The sequence below is a fragment of the Hypomesus transpacificus genome, chromosome 11 (assembly GCF_021917145.1).
Source record: "Hypomesus transpacificus isolate Combined female chromosome 11, fHypTra1, whole genome shotgun sequence".
Lineage (NCBI taxonomy): Eukaryota > Metazoa > Chordata > Actinopteri > Osmeriformes > Osmeridae > Hypomesus > Hypomesus transpacificus.
In genome coordinates, this window is record NC_061070.1 from 18488330 (window position 1) to 18508831 (window position 20502).

At 46.5% G+C, this 20502-nt stretch overlaps 4 protein-coding genes across 8 annotated transcripts in view; 3 read left to right on the plus strand and 1 right to left on the minus strand.

Annotated features, from left to right (window-relative positions):
• LOC124473955 (actin-binding LIM protein 1-like) overlaps positions 1–3197 on the plus strand; it is a 33489-nt gene extending 30292 nt beyond the window's left edge. For all 5 annotated transcript variants that reach the window (XM_047029729.1, XM_047029731.1, XM_047029732.1 and 2 more), the window contains 3 exons: positions 390–464; positions 1767–1847; positions 2059–3197. In XM_047029729.1, coding sequence (XP_046885685.1) covers positions 390–464; positions 1767–1847; positions 2059–2172 — 270 coding nt within the window. In that variant the 3' untranslated portion in view covers positions 2173–3197. The remainder of the gene's footprint in view (positions 1–389; positions 465–1766; positions 1848–2058) is intronic.
• Positions 3198–8741: 5544 nt separating this feature from the next.
• Positions 8742–12325, plus strand: LOC124473791 (E3 ubiquitin-protein ligase TRIM39-like). The gene is made up of 5 exons (XM_047029466.1): positions 8742–8749; positions 9028–9175; positions 9844–10089; positions 10469–10613; positions 10871–12325. Exons 1-5 carry the CDS (start codon positions 8742–8744, stop codon positions 11440–11442), a joined length of 1119 nt encoding a protein of 372 aa, XP_046885422.1. The 3' UTR covers positions 11443–12325.
• Positions 12326–12422: 97 nt separating this feature from the next.
• On the plus strand, positions 12423–16909 carry LOC124474293 (hyaluronan-binding protein 2-like). Its single transcript, XM_047030277.1, has 13 exons — positions 12423–12534; positions 12769–12856; positions 13101–13187; positions 13490–13600; positions 13892–14008; positions 14286–14396; positions 14484–14655; positions 14824–14908; positions 15050–15495; positions 15677–15819; positions 15946–16080; positions 16231–16376; positions 16546–16909. The coding sequence occupies exons 1-13, from the start codon at positions 12475–12477 to the stop codon at positions 16705–16707; spliced, it is 1863 nt and encodes a 620-aa protein (XP_046886233.1). The 5' UTR covers positions 12423–12474; the 3' UTR covers positions 16708–16909.
• Positions 16910–17557: 648 nt separating this feature from the next.
• Positions 17558–20065, minus strand: LOC124473792 (E3 ubiquitin-protein ligase TRIM11-like). The gene is made up of 7 exons (XM_047029468.1): positions 19915–20065; positions 19511–19785; positions 19185–19280; positions 18788–19021; positions 18663–18685; positions 18356–18489; positions 17558–18172 (listed from the first exon to the last, which is right to left on the minus strand). The coding sequence occupies exons 1-7, from the start codon at positions 20063–20065 to the stop codon at positions 17559–17561; spliced, it is 1527 nt and encodes a 508-aa protein (XP_046885424.1). The 3' UTR covers position 17558.
• Between the last annotated feature and the right edge of the window lie 437 nt (positions 20066–20502).

Here is a 20502-nt window from a genome sequence, read left to right on the forward strand (position 1 = left end):
GTTTGTCCTGCATGCCAGCCTCTCCCATCGTCCTGTTCTGTGCACAAGGCAGCTGTGTCTGTCATCACTTTTAGCCTGCTGTCTCGAGTCCAAACCAAGTGTCTCATTTGAATATATGTTCTACAGAACACCGATAGTGTTATCAAGTCTGTAAACGGGAGGTCAGGAGGGTAGCTAACAGTTAGCTACCAGACAGTAAACTGGAAAGCTAATACACACTTGACATGATTTGACAGTCAACTTTATACATTCTGAAGCCCTTTCTAACTGTTCTGACTGACTGTTCCCAAAGTGCCCGTCTAACAAAACTAAACCAGCTTTGATCAGAATGCGTCCCTAGCGCCCTACCTCTATATTACATACTGTGTGTGTTGTGCTCTGCTCTGTAGCACATAAAGGATGGCCGTGCAGCGATTGCCAGAATGGACAGGGGAGTATCTATGCCTAATATGTTGGAGCCAAAAGCAAGTATCTCCTTTCTTTACGTTTCTAGACTTACAAAATATCACATCTCTCTGAAATGTTGTTTTGGGATAATCTGCTTCATGACATGTATCTAAGCACGATGAAAGGCAATTAATTCAACTAGTCATCGTAACAATCCTAACATCCTAACATATAAATACAGCTTACCCCTTCTTACACCACAAACAAACAAAATATTTAGGGAAAAGCCAACTGACATGATCAGTAACTGTAGTTGACATGACACACGGTCACATTATTAGAAGGAAGCAGCAGTTTAACTTCAGCCAGTAGATGTTGTGTAGTCCACCTGTTTGCAGGCAAGTGTGTGGTCAGGGAAGACATGTGTGCTCCACAACATGACCCAGAAATGAGGCAGGAGATGCTTGGACTTGTTTTGCTTAGTGTGCTACCTTGACCATGCTAGCTAATCTATGTTAACTTGTCCACGCTAGCTTATCCATGTTAACTTGTCCATGCTAGCTTATCCATGTTAACTTGTCCATGCTAGCTTATCCATGCTAGTTTATCCATGCTAGCCAGTCTATGCTAGTTTATCCATGCTAGCATATCTATGCTAGCCAGTCTATGTTTATCCATGCTAGCTTATCCATGCTAGCTTATCCATGCTAGTTAGTGTTAGCTTGTCCATGCTAGTTTGTCCATGCTAGCTTAACCATGCTAGCTTGACCATGCTACATGTATATGGCTTCACTCCAGAGTGGTTGCTGGATTCTGTATGTAACATACAGTGGAAACTCCAACATTGAATGTATCATTAAAACAGCTCATATTCCGTCAGGACTCTATAACTGAAGACCTTTATGTTGGGCTTCGGTGTATATATGAGTTGGTCAGAATCCAAAACATTTCATTTTGTTGGTGATTTTAAGAGCATTTCACTCTGATTTAGTTTTACAACAAAAAAGCTACTTTCCAGAATTGTCCAGAACTTTTCTATGATTTGCTATTTGCTTCTTTGCACTTTTGCACCGGGCGACTGTATTTCCCTCACATTTGTTCTCTTGTTGCTATGGATACATCAACACAAACCTGAGCACTATGATACCTCAGGACAACACACACTTCTTCTGTTCAGCTGTGAACATATTCCACCTGCCCCCTAACCCTAACCACACAGCCCCCACTCCCAGACTCTGCCTGGACATACACCTGTTATCTAACTCAGTATTTTCCCTCACAAATGTTCAAGTCACAAAGACGTTTGTCTGACTAAACAGATAAGAGTGACTAGAAGCTGTGCATTGATATCCCCTACTGATGGGTGTCTCCTTCTGAAGGTCTATCCATATGAAATGCTCATGATCACCAGTAGAGGGCGAGCTAAGCTTCCCAGAGAGGTGGACAGAACCAGACTTGAGGTATAATTTCTTGCTATCGATACTGGACATTGTTTATTTTAGTGTACATGTGATGAATGTTACACAATACCAGCAATACAATCACAGTATCCATGGCTTATTGAGAATGTTTCAAGGAAAACAGGAGCTTCAATGCTAACCACTCACCCACCCCCCCATCCCCCACCCCCCCCTCCCTTCCTTTTCTTCTGAACCTCTCTTCTCACTCTAGCGCCACTTAGCGCCTGAAACGTTCTTTGACATCTTTGGAATGGAGATCCAGGAGTTTGACAGGCTTCCTCTTTGGAAACGCAACGACATGAAAAAGAAGGCCAAGCTCTTTTAACAGTCAGGGCTGCATGTATACTGTACATTCAATCACACTGTGCAGTACAAACTGGAATATAGATGTAGACATTCTTTTTCTTCATCTCCTACTATTTTATGACATTTACAAGAAAGAATGATTTATTTTTCTCTGAAGCTTCCAGAGACTGGGAACTGAGTGTGTGTGATTGAACAGACTTGCTCACAAGGTCGCAGGGAATGAGAATAAAAACAACTTCTTCCATGTTCAAAAATGACAAAGAATGAGAAAGAATGAGAAAGACTAATCAGTCTGGTCATGTTGCTTTTGACTGCGCTTGTTTGTTTTGTTTCTTGCTTTGCATCGAGTGGAACTGCTTTCCTTTCTGTCCTGCTTATCTCCTCATGTGTTGCTGTTGATTCCTGTGGAACTGTGTTAGCTGAACGATGTTAGCTAAACCTCACGACACCATAGGAGAAGGAAAACACCCAGATCTCAAGCCAGACTGGTGCGTGAGGGTGGCAGCGTAGCCCTCACATCACCACAAACATTTTAATCCAATGTTGATATCAAATGGATAGATTCAATGGGTCTTCATGAAACAAACAGTGGCTGATTGTGAGGCTTGTGCTAGCTAACGTGAATACCCAGTCCCACTGTTTCCTGTGGCTCTGCACTGTGGAGATTTGGTTGTTCCAAGCTTGTTCCAGTCATCAGTACTGTATACCCAGGACATGTGCTAGTCACTCCAAACATAAACACCAATTACCCTGCTTCTCGCAGGCTCCCAGGCCAGATAAGATTACTTTTCTCTCAGTTGATTTGGAATAGCCACTTCTTCTCCGATTAATTTTTAAGTATTCAGCAACCACCACATGAGCAGATATATTCAGCAACCACCACATGAGCAGATATATTCAGCAACCACCACATGAGCAGACCCATATTCAATGTAAGAGCTAAACTGTATTTGAATCTGTTTTATAACTGAAACCCACACTGCCATTTGTTGTATTGAATTCTGAGCCAATAAAGCTTGAAATCCCGTCGTTTAGACACCCTGAGCTGAACCAGACATCCTTCCCCCCTGCGTGTGTGTGTCTTCTGCGAGAATAACCAGGGTGGTCGGGATGGCAGGGGGGATGGCAGGGAGGGTGCTGTTCTGAGGACTTTCCTTCTGTAATGGGACCAACGAGACTCAGTTAAGATCAGGACAAGCCAATAAAGAGGCACAGACCAATGGGAGCCTTGTTGTTCAAATCAAATCAAATCAAATTTATTTGTATAGCCCTTTTTACACGCAAGCATGTCACAGAGGGCTTCACATGCGCCCATAGAACTGCCCCTCAACCAACCTAAACCCTCAAGGAAGACAAGGAAAAACTCCCAGAAAAACTCCCACCGGGAGAAAAAATGGAAGAAACCTTGGGAGGAGCAATTCAGAGAGGGATCCCCTCCTCCAGAGACGGTTGGTAAGAGAGAGGAGCAGAACACAAGCTAAACATAGTCATACAGTGTCAATGGGTTTTGAAACACCAAAATCCATTGTTCGGCTTTATAGACGTTGGATGGGACCGGGAAACTCGCTGTTGGCCGTCAAGGAGACTGGATTCCGGGTGACGACCTGGTTCAGCGTTGGCAGACCGACGACCAAGCAGGTCCTGACAGCTCAAACCCCCCACACCACAGGGAATGTGTGGGGGGGGGGACAGAGAGGAGAGCAGGGATTAGAGAATGCCAGGAGCAGCTAACAGTTACAGTCAAAATAGAATGAGATCCCCACCGGTCAAGTGTGGACTAGTGCAGCAATTTAACAGAGCAAAAAGGGTTTTTGATGCAGCCCCACACACCAAAACAACGACAGCCCCCCTCAGTTGGAACATGAAATCTGTTCCAGGGGAAAGAACTCTAAAGTAGGTTATACTTATACGAATAAGGATGAAAACAGCCAGTCCCCCGTTGTCTCCAACTAGTAATAAAAACTATAACAGTAACAATATACAGCAACGGAACTATAATAATAATAATACTAACAATATACAGTAACAGGTTTACTTTATTTGTAACATCTAGCTGGGCAATGTGAACATAAGCTATAATTAAAATTTAAAAGTTACATGTGATACACACATAGGCAAGCACACATCCCAGGTTTACATAGAAAGTACACACATACTTACCTTTAACAATCATAGAATTGACTAAACAAGAACGTTTTTAATCTAGTTTTAAATGTCGAGACAGTATCAGCTTCCTTAATTGAGATGGGTAATTTGTTCCAAAGAAGAGGTGCTCTATATGAGAACGCCCTACCTCCAGCAGTTTTTTTCTTAACTTTGGGTATTACCAGATAGCCGGCATTTTGAGATCTTAGAGACCTTGCGGGGCAATAGGGTGCAAGGAGACCGGAGAGGTACAGTGGTGCCAATCCATGCAGAGATTTGTAAGTTAGTAGTAGAACTTTGAAATCAGCTCTGGCTTGGATAGGGAGCCAGTGTAAAGAGATAAGAGTCGATGTTATATGATCAAACTTTCTAGTTTTAGTCAATAGTCTAGCAGCAGCATTTTGCACCCGCTGTAAGTTTTTTAGGTAGGTAATTGGGAGGCCAGAGAACAACACATTGCAGTAGTCCAATCGGGACGTAACAAAAGCATGTATTAGTTTTCCAGCATCATCCTTTGAGAGGAATTTTCGTATTTTGGCAATATTACGTAGATGGAAAAATGCTGTTCTGGTGATTTGCTTAATATGGTACTCAAATGAAAGGTCTGGGTCCATTGTGACTCCCAGATTTTTTACCAGCTGGCTTTGAGATACTTTGACGCCGTCTAAGTCTAAGGTTAGATGGGATAAATTATTTCGGTGTTTTTTCAGACCAAAAATTTGAACCTCGGTTTTATCCGAATTAAGAAGAAGGAAATTTGCAGTCATCCAAGTTTTCAACCCGGAAACACAGGTTTCCATAGCATGTGGAAATTCTCCCGGCTTTATAGACATGTATAGCTGAGTATCATCTGCATAGCAGTGAAAATCTACCCCAAAACTTCTAATTATGTTTCCTAAAGGCAACATATAGAGTGAAAATAACAGAGGGCCTAAAACTGAACCCTGTGGTACTCCGTATTTTACAATGGAGCTCCTGGATGAGCAACCATCATAGTGGACATATTGTGATCTATCAGATAGATACGATCTGAACCACTGAAGTGAAGTACCAGAAATCCCAACATAGTTCTCCATACGTTCCAGGAGAATCTCATGATCTACAGTGTCAAAAGCTGCACTTAGGTCTAGAAGAACAAGGACAGAGCTAAAGCCCGCGTCAGAGGCTAATAATAGATCATTGACTACCTTGGCTAATGCAGTTTCAGTGCTGTGGTGAAGACGAAATCCAGACTGGAGAGGTTCATAGAGCTGATTTGAGGAGAGGTGCTCAGTGAGCTGTTTTGCCACAGCTTTTTCCAAAATTTTGGAGAGAGATGGCAAATTTGAAATGGGCCTGTAATTGCTAAGACAACCTGGATCCAGGTTTGGTTTTTTAAGAAGGGGCTTGATAATAGCTTGTTTGAAATCGTCAGGGACTTGTCCAGTTACAAGAGATTCATTAATAATACTAAGCATGGGCGGTCCAATAATATGGAGAAGTTCCCTACAAAGTTTGGCAGGGAGGGGATCGAGAAGGCAGCTAGTGGGTTTCGAGGAATCTATCAGCTTGATGAATGCTTCCATAGAAATAGGGTTAAAGTGAGTGAGAGTCTCAACATGCAGAATGCTGGGTACAGAGGGAAAATCAGTGTTGATGGCCACTCCTCCAGGACTAGTCTGTAGTTTGTCCCTTATTGCATAGATTTTTTGGTCAAAGAAATCTAAGAAATCATTGGGAGAGAGATCTGAACTAACACAGAGTGTACTTTTCTTAGTGAGTTTTGCAACAGTATCAAATAGGAACTTAGTGTTGTGTTTGTTCTTACTAATCAACTTAGAGAAATATTCTGATCTGGACCTGATGAGGACTTGCTTGTACTCTATTTGGCTGTCCTTCCAGGCCAGGCGGAAAACCTCCAATTTAGTGGTACGCCACTTACGCTCTAATTTTCTAGTGGACCTCTTGAGAGTGCGGGTTTCCTCTGAATACCATGGAGCCAGTTTCTTGTCTATTCTTTTCCTTGGTTTGAGTGGAGCAACAGAATCTAGGGATTGCTGAAGAACCAAATTCAGATCCCTTGTTTTAGCATTTAATGATTTATTCGGGACATCAAGTGCTTCTAGTGCAGCGGGTAGAATACTAGCCAGTTCCAGAGCTGTATTTGGGGTTAAGCAGCGGCTAATAGAAATATTCTGGGTGCCTCCAAGGCTCTGGCAGAGATCCATTTTAAAGGTTACCAGGCAGTGGTCTGATAATATAGGATTGTGGGTATGAACAATGACATCACTAATCTTGATTCCCCGCGTGAGAACTAAATCCAATGTATGCGAGTGAAGATGGGTAGGTTTAGAAACCACCTGAGTGAGACCTGTGGAATCCATAAGAGCAGTAAAGGCCTTACTTAGAGGATCTTTTGGGTCATCGACATGAATGTTAAAATCACCCATAATTAAGATATTGTCAGTGTATGTCACAAGATCAGCACTAAAATCAGCAAATTCCTCAAGGAAGAGGGAGTATGGGCCAGGGGGCCGGTATAGAGTAACTATACAAAACGAAGGAGGGGGGGCAACAGTAGTAGAATTAGTCCTTTTTAAAGTAGTTGGTGGTTTCATACAAATTATCTCAAATGATTTAAAGGTATTGACAGATTTTAGGCTGAGGTTGAAGCTAGCTTTATATAACATAGCAACACCACCACCTTTCTTTGAAACACGAGGGATGTGTGAATACGCAAAATCAGGAGGCGAAGCTTCATTCAGGGGGAAATATTCATCAGGTTTTAGCCAGGTTTCGGTGAGACCAATCAGGTCCAGGCTGCAGTCAGACATCAGATCATTAATCAAAACGGCCTTTGTGGATAGAGATCTGATGTTTAGGAGCCCAACATTCCAGTATGGGTTTTTGGCAGCTTTAGACGTAGATAATACTTCTGAAAAGGTGGCACTGTTATCAGGAAACTGAGTTGGAAGAGCAACGGGTGAGCAAGGCTGAATATATATTAAATTGGTATAATTCCTAATAATTGAGGGCCGGAATTTGGAAAAAGGGCGGGGGGCCGACACCGTCTCAATGGGAAAAACAACATCAGCAACCACCCTGGCTACACTACAAGCTGAGCTATCGGGGCCCCAACAGCTCACAGCATGCCTATCAACATACCTATCAGACTCTCTAAGAGACTGTAGCCCGGCTTGTTCTAGTGAGTGTCAGGTCTGCTTTAGAATAGCTTCAATATTCCTAGACAAAAGAAAAGCACCTCTCCAGCTAGGATGGAGCCCGTCACTTTTCAACAAGCCAGGTTTGGCCCAGAAACGAGACCAATTATCTACAAATCCTAAACCCTGTTCTGAGCAAAAGCGAGCCAACCAGCGGTTGAGAGAGACAAGCCTGCTGTAGATCTCGTCAGTCCCCCTAGCAGGTAGTGGGCCAGAGACTATTACTCGATGCCGACTCATCTTTTGAGCAAGGTCACATGCCCGAGCAATATTAACCTTCGTGACCTCTGACTGCCTCAGCCTAACATCATTGGTGCCGACATGAATGACAATTGTTGTTGCTTAAAAGTTGTTGCTTTTTAAACGAGCATCTTCATCTTAAAGTTTCTCTCTTTCTCTGTCGCACACACACTCACACACACTCACACACACTTTGTACTGTATGACATGGTGGCATCTACAGCGTATATCTAAATCTTGTTACAGGGGAGTTCATTCATTGAGGAATATTCCACATACACTTTAATAAAAACATTGTGGCAGATTCCGTTAACTCTGTGATTTGAATGTATTTGAAGAGAGCCAGAGGCAGACGCACTGACTGACAGTATATTACAGAGGCAGACTCACAGACTGACAGTATATTACAGAGGCAGACTGACAGACTGACAGTATATTACAGAGGCAGACTCACAGACTGACAGTATATTACAGAGGCAGACTCACAGACTGACAGTATATTACAGAGGCAGACTCACAGACTGACAGTATATTACAGAGGCAGACTCACAGACTGACAGTATATTACAAAGGCAGACTCACAGACTGACAGTATATTACAGAGGCAGACTCACAGACTGACAGTATATTACAGAGGCAGACTCACAGACTGACAGCATATTACACTTGAACTGGTCTGCTGGAATATTCTTTTAGCATGTAGCGCTTTCTCCTGCTAGGCTCATTCCATCAGCCCATCAGGTGTGTTTGTCCTCTATCTCTTCAGATTACCCATAAATCCTGCAGGTCCTCTTCCTGCACTGGTGCCCAGTATCCTAGACGTCACTCAGACTCATTGAGAACAGACACAGGAACATGAAAGACAGATGTCTGTCACCTCAGGGAACAAGGTTGTGGTCATTTAGGAGCCTTGTGGGTGAGTTATGACAGAGGGGTCAGGGTGAATACTGTCCAGGGTAGCCTGGCACAGGCCAGCCCCCCTAAGGCTCTGGTAGGTGACCTCATGTCGCTGTAGGAACATGGGCTTGTTTACCCAGCCAGGTGCCAAGTCTTAAATCACAGCACGGCTCTAAATTGATGGTCTGCGATCTGAGGCCCGGCTGTGTGGCCGCTGGTGTTCACTGATTTAAGACGCTCTGACATCAAGTGAGAGTTTGTCTTTTACTGTCACTTCCCCTGGCAGAGGGTTCATGAAGCGAGGAGAGTGTTTAGTGTTGATGTGATCATCTGCAGACATGGAGACCCACAACCAGATGTGTGGCTCAGCTACTCTGCCTCCACTGAGGAAGCTGCCTCTGTTTCTGCCTCCATGCTGAATGCGTTTGGAATGCTGCTTCACAGGAGAATCTGTGGAGGCAGCAGGAGAGCTTGAAGAGGCAGAGAGAGGCGGTCCACTTCAGACTGAAGAAACTGACAGCAAGGCAAGGTGAAATAACAGTAAGTGGAGACAGGAACTGTGAGACACAGATCTGTCTGTACAGACATCCGGACACATGCAGACAGTACACAGTTTGCCTTGATTGAAAAGTTTGTATGTAGCGTGTGTGCAAAAATGGTAATTCTTCATTTCATTTGTTCCAGTTAATTGTCAATACTATAATGTATACAATAGGGTCCAGAAGTCTGAGTCAAGTCAATTTATTGGGGGAATTGAAGACTGAGAAAGTCAAGCATTCTGTGACATCACTAGAATCTCTTTGAAATATTATCAAATCATCAATCATATTTTGTTTGTGTAGCCCTTTTTACAAGCAATGTCACAGAGGGCTTCACACTCTCCTTGTGTCGTCAGCGACACAAAAAGGGACCAAATACAAAGATATTCTGATACTCATGTACCTTTTCAAGGATTCCATTCCAAGGCAGACATTTTCCACTCAAATGTCAAGATGATATTATCATTTTTGTTATCATTTGTACTGATTTTTTTATTACAGTCAAAAACGCAAAATTAAAATATCTTGACTAGTGGTCTCAGACTGTTGGACCCTGCTGTATGTTTAAGAAGCAGGTGACAGTAAGAGCACATCACTACATGGTTCAGTGGACAAAGCTACAACACAAGATCTTAGATCAGTCCAGAGTTCCTTTTCTGTCACAACCAGAAGAAGTCATCTGACATGAGGGCCAGCATCCGGAGGCAGTACGAGGAGATCCAGAAGGTTCTGGAGGAGGACCAGAGGGTGACCCTGACCCAGATGGAGATGGAGGAGCGGGCTGCCGTCCTGGCCCTGGATGACCTGGAGGAGACCAGCTGTGCTCTCATCCAGGAGATAGAAGTGGACCTGAGCAGGATATCCTCTGAGCTGGCCAGGACAGAGGAGGGAGGAGAAGAGGAGAGGAGAGAGGAGGAGGGAGGAGGAGAGGGCCAGACAGACTCTATGGTGACGAGGCCCTTCTGAATACAGCTGTGACACATACTGCTGTGACTAGAGGTGTTGTAACACCCTCTGCTGTGCTCATGTGCTGTCTTTGTTTTGTGTCTCTCGTTTCAACCTCTCACATCTGTTCCTGCTCCCAAGGACATACACATCCCTGCGAGGTACGAGTCTTCCTTCCAGTCACAAACAAACAACAAACTAGCTGATGTTTTCACTCACAACCAACTTGTATGGTAGTGTATATCTTCATAATGTTGTAAAGCTGCATTGCCTGCAACAGGACATTTCTTGTAATATCCCAGTGGATGTGGGATGAGGTCCTCCTGGCCTTCAGCTCTGCTCTGTCTGCAGGGTGAAGGAGGTGCTTAGAGGGTGTGACCCAGGCAGCATCCGTCTGGATGAGGCCCGAGCAGAGCAGATCCTCAGCCTGACCAACAACCTGCTGCTGCTGCTGCGCTCACAGACCCCCATCAGCAAGAGACTCATCAGGGGCTGTGAGTCCCCACGCCACACGCTACACACTGTGTAGTGTTCCCATGCCACATCCACACAGCAGACGTCTTTATCCAAAGAGACATATGAATAGAGCATAAATATAGTGCAGCAGGAGATCATGCTTTAGAAGTCGTTTTAACAGTATTTTGGTGCTCAGAATCAAGGAATGCTCTGTGTTTACCAGCTGTAGTAACATGTGGTCCCACTCCAGTGGCTCCAGAGGGTTTCTGGTGGTGAGGTGTGTTTCTGTCCCCAGACCGCAGCGAGGTGTCCCTGGACCCAGACACAGCCCACCCCAAGCTGGTGGTCTCTGCTCAGGGAGACAGTGTCACCTACACCGACACCTGGCAGGAGCTGCCCGATCACCCCGGACGCTTCGACACCACCCTGAACGTGATCAGCCTGCAGGGCTTTGCTTCAGGGTGCCACTACTGGGAGGTGGAGGTGACCGGCAAGACGTACTGGGAGCTGGGGCTCACTTATCTCTCCATCCCTCGTAAGGGCCGGGCCGAGTCCTGCTGGCTGGGCCGAGGGCGTGAGTCCTGGTGTGTGGAGTTCTTTGATGGGGAGTACACAGCCTGGCACGCTGGAGTGCCCTACCCCCTGCCCATCACCAAGCGCTTCAGTCACATTGGGGTGCTGTGCAGTTTCTCCACAGGGCTGGTGGCCTTCCTCGGGGGAGACAACATGATGCCCCTGTTCTCCTTCTGTGCAGGCACCTTCACAGACAGCCTCCACCTGGCCATGTGCCCGGGGCATGACCACAACAGCACCAACGCCAAACCCCTCGTGATCTGTAATGCAACCCCGCCAGCTAGTGCACTGTGACGTTGCTATGGAGACTGGGCTTGAGCCTGGGGACTGACGTGTTCAGTATATACTAGACAGAGGACAAACAGTACATACTAGACAGAGGACAAACAGTATATACTAGACAGAGGACAAACAGTATATACTAGACAGAGTATATACTAGACAGAGGACAAACAGTACATACTAGACAGAGGACAAACAGTATATACTAGACAGAGTATATACTAGACAGAGGAGTATATACTAGACAGAGGACTCACAGTATATACTAGACAGAGTATATACTAGACAGAGGAGTATATACTAGACAGAGGACTCACAGTATATACTAGACAGAGTATATACTAGACAGAGGAGTATATACTAGACAGAGGACTCACAGTATATACTAGACAGAGGACTCACAGTATATACTAGACAGAGGAGTATATACTAGACAGAGGACTCACAGTATATACTAGACAGAGGACTCACAGTATATACTAGACAGAGGACTCACAGTATATACTAGACAGAGGACTCACAGTATATACTAGACAGAGGACATGGTGTATAAATGTGGTTGATGAATTGTGTGTTCCCACTTGGCTGTGGCATTAGTAGTATCTTGTTCACCTAAAGGTTATCAGCCTAGTTTGTATTTAAACATGGTCAATGTGCTTTTTAGATTATTCCACAAAAAGCTATCGAAATCATCCCAGTAGTTGTAGATCCAAAGTCTGTGTTTAAACAAACATCTGTCTCCTGTTGTAAATATGATCTCTGAACCCAAAACTTCAGGGGAAATCTAAGCTAATAGAGTACCAGGCTAATAAAATATGTTACGTAAAGTAGTATGGTAGCTAGTTAGTAATCATGACAGCTAATATTTGTGATCAGTGAAAACAAACAGCAACTCTGACAGACTGTTGAAATCAATAAAACCAGGTGAGAGTCCTGGATGCCAAGGCACCCTGTTCCTCCAGGCGAAGGTCAAAGCTTAGTCAGCCCACACAGCAGGAGAGGCAGGACAGCTGCTGATCCAGAGCCCACGGTCTCACTGCCGCCATGAGAGCCAAGCTGATCCTCCTGTTTCTCTTCCTCCTGGTGCTCATTCTTCCAGCTCAAGTATGTGCTGTCACTGATCCTCACAAGTATGCATCGGCATATCACACCTGTGCTCTTTGTTTAGCTCTGTTAGAGATGATTGTAATTCCAAATATATTTTCTGTTGATCGACCATCATAGTTGATCATCTGTAAGGTGTGTTCATGTGCTGTTTTGTTTTCAATGAAGTGCCTACAGTCAGTATTAAAGTCGCTACACACTGTACACACAAGATAAAATCTTTTATTTGGTCAGTTGAAAAAAGAAGACGGCCACAAAAAGCATGACAGAGGGGCCGAGAAACGGAACAAGAAACAGTCGAGACACAAAGACATAGTGGAAGGTAAACATGTTTACTCATGTTCTTACACATTAGACATGTTTAATTGCATAAAGATATAGTCGAAGGTAAACATGTTTACTCATGTTCTTACACATTAGACATGTTTAATTGCATAAAGATATAGTCAAAGGTAAAAAGATTTCCTCATGTTCTTACACATTAGACATGTTTAATTGAGCATCAAGTCTTCATCAAAACAGAGAGATCTCACATAGCACTATTTAATGGCTCAGACGTTTTTTAGACCCTTTTTTCAAGCCTGCAGAGGACCCCAACGATGACGATGATGAACCTAATACTGACTGGATTCTCAAGCTTCAAGACCTTGATGGTGAAACATTTATTTTCAAAAAATATTTCAATTTCAAGGATTGTAAATCGATAGATGTCCTTCTTTTGAATGATGTCATCAGGTATACAATCAGTGGGTCCCTTGGAATCTTGAAGCATAAAATCTCCTCAAGAATCTGAATAACCCTGTCCCAGAATGTTTGTATTTTAAGGTTACACGTTTTAAGATTTTGCCTCAGGTTTCAGTATTACACAATTGCATAGTCAAACTACAAACTAAAGACTACAAACTTATAGGCTAACTGCCTCTTTCTCCGGTTGCTCCTCCCCTTCCTGCTCCAGGCCGGTGCAGCCCTGACCCCTGCCTCAACAACGGCGTGTGTGAGGAGAGAGGCAAGAGAGGCTTCAAATGTGACTGCCCCAAGCCCTTCAAGGGCAGGAGGTGTGAGAAAGGTTTGAAACCCATGTAGATTTGTATTCATGAATTATTTCAAGATGATGACCTTCTTCCCTGCTGCTAGGCTGTTCAGTTGTTTTTAATTGTATTCACGTTATTGATCCCAAATGAAATTCAACCATTCTGGTAACCGTGTACACAGAATGATAAGAAATGGATGCAACATGTCGAATATACACAATAGCAGCAACGACATTATAAATAAAGCAATTGAATTGAATCTGCCTTGGAAGGTTCTATAGAATAGATCCATCCAATAGATGAACCTAACTAGCATGTTCTCACAGCACCCAAAGTTTGCAAGAAGGGTACATGTGGGCGCGGCGAGTGTGTGTTGACCTCCACTGCTCCTTTCTACGAGTGCAAGTGCAAGGAGCCCTTCCAGCCGCCCAGGTGTCTGACAGGTAGGACTTCCTCTGACACTCTGTAGAGACACAGGAGGAGAGCTCATGCACAACGTCTGCAGTGAGTGTTTCTGTGATGGTCTGCAGTGAGAGCGTTTCTGTGATGGTCTGCAGTGAGTGTTTCTGTGATGGTCTGCAGTGAGTGTTTCTGTGATGGTCTGCAGTGAGAGTGTTTCTGTGATGGTCTGCAGTGAGAGTGTTTCTGTGATGGTCTGCAGTGAGAGCGTTTCTGTGATGGTCTGCAGTGTTTCTGTCTGTAACCATGCACGTCCCACAGTTGCGACATGTAATCCAAGCCCTTGCAAGAACGGAGGAACTTGTATCAAAGACAACCTTGACTTCGACTGCACCTGTCCCACTGGCTTCAGCGGACGTTTCTGTCATGTCGGTAAATACAGCGTAGTGTTAGCTCCTTCAGCCCTGAAGCTGTCCTTCTTCCCCCTGAGTGGTTATGCCTGACAGCCCGTCCCCCCAGGCCCAGACGACTGCTACAGGGATGATGGGGAGTCATATCGTGGGATGGTGAGTGAGACAGATGACGGGGATGAGTGTCTCTACTGGAACTCTCATTTCATCCTCAGCAGAGGAACGAACCCCTTCAGCTCCTACGAGGATGCTGAAGGACTGGGTCCTCATAACTTCTGCAGGTCAGGAACAGGGGTGCACACACACACACACACGCACACACACACGCACACACACACACACGCACACACACGCACACACGCACACACACACGCACATGCACACACGCACACACACACACAGTGGTCAGTTGTCATGGCGCAGCTTGACAGTGTGTCTACATGTCTCAGGAACCCAGACGGGGATACCATGCCGTGGTGCTTCGTCAGACGAGGCCGCAAGCTGAGGTGGAGCCACTGCAGCATCCAGAAGTGTGCTGCTCCTCCAGGTCGGCCTTACGCCAGCCCCACAGACACCACCTAAAACCATTAAACACAATCTAAAAGAGCACTAATGGTATCCCGTCTGCTCATGCTTCCAGGTCCCAAGCCCCTCCCCTCTACTTCCTCTCTCAAGCCCCTCCCCTCTACTTCCTCCACCAATCCCCTCCCCTCCACTTCCTCTCAAAAGCCCCTCCCCTCCACGTCCTCTCCCAAGCCCCTCCCCTCCACGTCCTCCCCCAAGACCCTCCCCTCCATTTCCTCCCCCAAGCCCCTCCCCTCCACGTCCTCCCCCAAGCCCCTCCCCTCCACTTCCTCCCCCAAGCCCCTCCCCTCCACTTCCTCCCCCAAGCCCCTCCCCTCCACTTCCTCTCCCCCTGGGATGAAGTTCTCCAGCTGTGGTAAGCCGCAGCCTAAGCGTGCCATCAGTCGCATCTACGGGGGTCTGAAGGCCCTCCCAGGGGCCCAGCCCTGGCAGCTGTCCCTGCAGGTCCGCCCGGCCGGATCCACCCGGGCCTACCGCCACATCTGCGGAGCGGTTCTCATCGACAGCTGCTGGGCTCTGACGGCCGGACACTGCATGTGAGCAGAACCAGTCGTGTCTAGTGTAGTGGGAACAGAAGCTCTGGGAGGTGCAGGCGTGAAGTCACCCTGCACACGTTCCTCCTGTCCTGAGCTTGTTGCTACGTTCCTCAGCCTGTCCTGAGCTTGTTGCTGCGTTCCTCAGCCTGTCCTGAGCTTGTTGCTACGTGTGTTTGAGCAGAGACAAGAAGAACTCCATGCAGGTGGTGGCGGGGGGGCTGACTCTGAACACCCCAGAGCCCCTGGAGCAGACTGTCTCAGTGGAGGAAGCCATCCCGCACGAGAACTACCGCGAGACCAAGTCAGCCGTGTACAACGACATAGGTGAGAGACCACCTTCATATACCGGTAACCCTTATGAACGAAACAAGATGAAAGAACACCAAGCTGCCCAGCTGCAGCAGCTCTGTGGTGCTGTGGCTCATGGGATGTCTATACTCTGACCCTAAGCCTTGCTCAAGCTGAAAGCCAAAGATGGAGTTTGTGCTGTCGAGAGCCAGCTGGTTAAGGCGGCCTGCTTGCCTCTGGCTCCACTGCCTGATGGGACAGAATGCAGCATATCTGGGTGGGGCTCCACAGAGGACTGTAAGCTACTGAACCACTGTGTTTGTGAAGCCACGTCTGTCATCCCCACTGTTACAGTTTCAAAAGATAAACATTATGGTTCTTGCTCCTCGTCATCCTGGTCATCTCTCCACCATCTTCTCTCTCCTCTCCCCCTCCCTCTGTTTGAAGCGGATTACGGCTCCAGTAACTTGCTGGATGCAGATGTGCTGTTGATCAGCCAGACAAGCTGCTCCTCGGAGGCCGTTTACGGCAGCGTCCTGGACCAGGGCATGTTTTGTGCCGGCTACCTGCAGGGGGGAGTAGACTCATGTCAGGTCAGCTGAAGAGGATGGGGGGCGGGGAGGAGGGCGCTGGAGGGAAGGGGGGGGGGTGAAGCTGAAGTTTAGGGTTTTAACTAAAACCCATTTTGATTTATTTCTTACACATTCTTTGTTGCCTGCTTGAGCTCTCTGATCTGAGTTTTGTTCGTGTTTTGTCCTGCAGGGTGACTCTGGTGGTCCTCTGACCTGTAATTGGAACGGTACTCATGTGATCTACGGCTTGGTGAGCTGGGGGGACAGCTGTGCCCAGCAGAACAAGCCTGGGGTGTACACCCGCATCTCTCACTATCTCAGCTGGATCAAGACCAACATGCAAGCATCCTAGCAGCGTGGCGCTAACCAGAACGTTCTGATGGGCCCAATACGAAGTTGGGATTCATGTTATGTAATCGAGCTTCATGCTAACATCTGACGGTGTTACACAACTGTGTTATCATTAGCTGCAGAGATACACAACAATGAAATGTCCTCAGACATATAAGACCCAATTTGTGTATAAACAGAAACCAGATCCTTCATTTACAGGATACTGATGTTTGAGATTTGTAGATTTGTTTGTAAATCAGTATTGAGCACCGGGTACATCACATAACATTTTTAACAACTAATTGAAGAGTTCAAAGAGTTACAAAGAGTCCCATCTCTGCAACAGTGTAAGAACAGTGTAATAACAACATAATACACATATAATAACAGTGTAAGAACTGTGTAGAAAGTGTAATTACAACATAATAAGTGTGATAACAGTGTAACAACATAATAACAGTGTAATAACAACATAACAGTGTAATAACAGTGTAGAAACTGTGTAACAACAGTGCAATAAGAACAAAACAGTGCTCCATGGTAGCTTTATAGACTAAGTTACGTTTGTTGTGCATGATAGCCAGGAAATGAAAAAGGCGCAAAACGACAACAAATAATATTGATCATGCCACCAAATACAGATTAAAACTAAAGTAACAAGTCTGGCTTGAAAATGTAACAAGTACAAAGTACAGATATAAGAAGTGAGAGTAGAATGTCAGAAAAGTAAATGGTAGAAAAGTTCTGAAACCAGAAAAATCTACTTAAGTACAGTAACAAAGTATTTGTACTTGGTTACTTCCCATCTCTGGACAATACACACAATCCATGTTGTTAATGATCTCCATTGTGTCGTATCAGGCGACAGTCCTAAGATGGTGACTGCGATGTTCCTGCCGCTCCTCCCCCTACGCTCCTCGACCTATCAGCATCTCTGAGACGAAACAGCGTGAGGGGCTGTCTGTTGTGATCGTTCATGTTGATACAAGGGTTGAACATGGGGTAGAGGGGCTCCAGGCAGGGCACGCAGAACCGATGCAGCAATGTCAGCGTGTCGGCATCATAGAACGACAGCGCCCCCTGCTGGAGGTCAGCCATCATGCCCAGCTTGACAACCCTACTCCCTACAGACAGCAGGGTCTCCTGGGCATTGTGGCACGCCAGGTACTGCCCATCTCCATGGTAGATGCACCAGGACGCCTTCTTCTGGTCTGCGAGCCCCTTGGTGGGGCCTCCCTCTTGGGAACCAGTCGCCCCGGTGGTTGTACCGATCAGCCAGAAGGGCTTCTCCTGGACCAGCACTTCCCAGTAGTGCCGGCCAGTAGAGAAGGACTCCCGGGCCAGGATGCTGTACTGGGCGTCCTGGCGTCCACAGCCCGGGGCCCCAGCGCTGGGTTGGGTTCCCCAGCGGACCTGCTGCCTGTCCTGGGACACCAGCAGCTGGGGGTGGGCAGTGCTGGGGTCCAGGGTGAGCGCTCTAAGATCTGCACACACACACACACCCACACACACACATGTTACTGTGTGTACACAGTGAAGATGCACTTAGTAAACTGCTCTTTAGATGAAAGGCGCTAATACCAAACACATTCTAAAAACAGAAACTAATCTACATTTGGTTTAATTTAAACATTGATCTGTCCTTAGCAGAAATAAACTGCACTGACATGACCACATCCTTGGGAAGTGCTGAGACAAGGCCAAGGTCAGGGCATCCACCAGGCGCTCGATGGTCCTCAGCTTCTCGGGGCTGCAGATCTGCTTCTCCACCTCCCTGAGTGGTGGCAGGTCCAGAGTTCTCCTGCACACAGGGCAGCTATAGTTTAGTCATGTCAAATAAGCATTCACTTAGCAGACGCTTTTACCCCCAGAGATGTGCAGAGGGAAGGTTAAGCCTACGGACGTTTGATCTGCAGTCAGATGCTGTCTGGAGTCCGGTACACTCATCTGAGAAACTAAACCATGTGGACTCACCCAAGCCCATGTGCCGTGATCCGCTAAAAAGGACATCACACTAAATTATTAAAACATTTAGATAATTATACATGACATCCTTATGATGCTCAATACTCACTTTTGTTGGAATCTGGAATATTTACCTGCAGGAAGATCAAGTCATTTGTTTCTTGGATCAGAGACATGCTGGTGCTTCTCAGACTGTCGGACTCCTTGATCTGTTCCTCCAAGACCTGCCTCTGAGCCTCCAGCCATTCTGAGATGAACACCTCCTCTGAGTCCACCATCTTCACCATCAGGTTCTCGTCTTCCTCAATCAGACCTCGAATCCTGCTGTACTTGTCAGAGATTCTGCTCCTGAAGGCTGCAGTAGACTTCTGGAAAAATGAAACTCCAAATGACATTGCTTTTTCATGATAGAAGATGGATTTTGCCTTCCATAAAAATAGCTGAACACATAACTGAACTACTTAGTAGTGGCAGTATGATAGGGTAGAACATGAGTTGAGTCAAAAATACGTCATTATGTGTTGACAGTACCATTGTCTCTGTGTACAAGGCCTCCAGGTCCTTAATGGCTTGCTCTGCTGACATCCTTCTCTGCAGCAGCTGGGTCATCGTGGTGTCCAACATCTTCTGCAGAGAGAGACACAGGAGCACCACGAGGAGCACCACGAGGAGCACCTTGAGGAGCACCACGAAGAGCACCACGAAGAGCACCACGAGGAGCACCACGAGGAGCACCACGAGGAGCACCACGAGGAGCACCACGAGGAGCACCACGAGAAGCACCACGAGGAGCACAAGGTCACGAAACGCCTGCTGTCATAAAGAGCTTTCCGTTTGTGTGGCTGTGCTCTCCTCACCTTGAGCTCTGCGCTGGCGTCCTGCAGCTGCAGGGCCTGGTGGTGTTGGTGCCGCCCCACCAGCAAGCAGAGGGAGCAGACAGGAAGCTGCTCCTCCACACAGAACAGCTTGAGCTGCTCTTGGTGCTCCCTGCACTTCAGAGAGAGGGGGTCTCTGGTCACCTCCACCAGCACGTGCTGCCGCAGCACTGCCCTCTGCTGGTGGAGCGTTGCATGGGCCCGGCACAGGGAGGCGTCACAGGTGAGGCAGGTTCTGATGGCGACGGACGCTGTCTCTATGCAGTGGTCACAGGTGACAGGGGAGGAGGGGGAGGAAGGGGAGGAGGGGGAGGAAGGGGAGGAGGGGCCCCCAGCAGAGGCAGGCTGACTGAGCGATGCCCCTGTGATGGAGAGATCCTTCATACTTGCCTGGAGAGTGGGCTCCACCTCCAGGGTCAGGTCTGAAGGAAGCAGGATCTGGCACTCGGGGCAGAAGAAGGGGCCTTCAGCGGACAGGTCGGTGTTCCACACCGTGCGGATGCAGGAGAGGCAGAAGGTGTGTCCACATGGGAGCATCGCTGGTTCTGAGAAGACGTCCTGGCAGATTGGACATTTCAGGCTTGGCCCGGCAGTCTCCATACAGCACTCTGGTCAACGGTTGTTGCTTTTAAACGTGCTCTATAAATAAACTTGACTTGATACTTCTGCTTGCAACTGACTCCTATGGTGCTTGTCTGCGGTGTGCTGCCTCGACTTATGCATATTTTATTGATCCCCTTTTGCCACAGTGTCACATTACTAAAGATGTACTCTTCTTCTATTACATTGAACACAATGGGTCTGTATGATGACTGTAGGATCATTTGGAGTGTGTGGAGATGAAGTAAGCTACGTAGAATTTTGTAGAAATATTGAGAATAATAGGCATTCAAATTAATGAAAAAATATGATAAGTTTAAAAGATTCAACAATATGTGTTGACTGAGAATTAAACTCCCATTGACATACTGGAT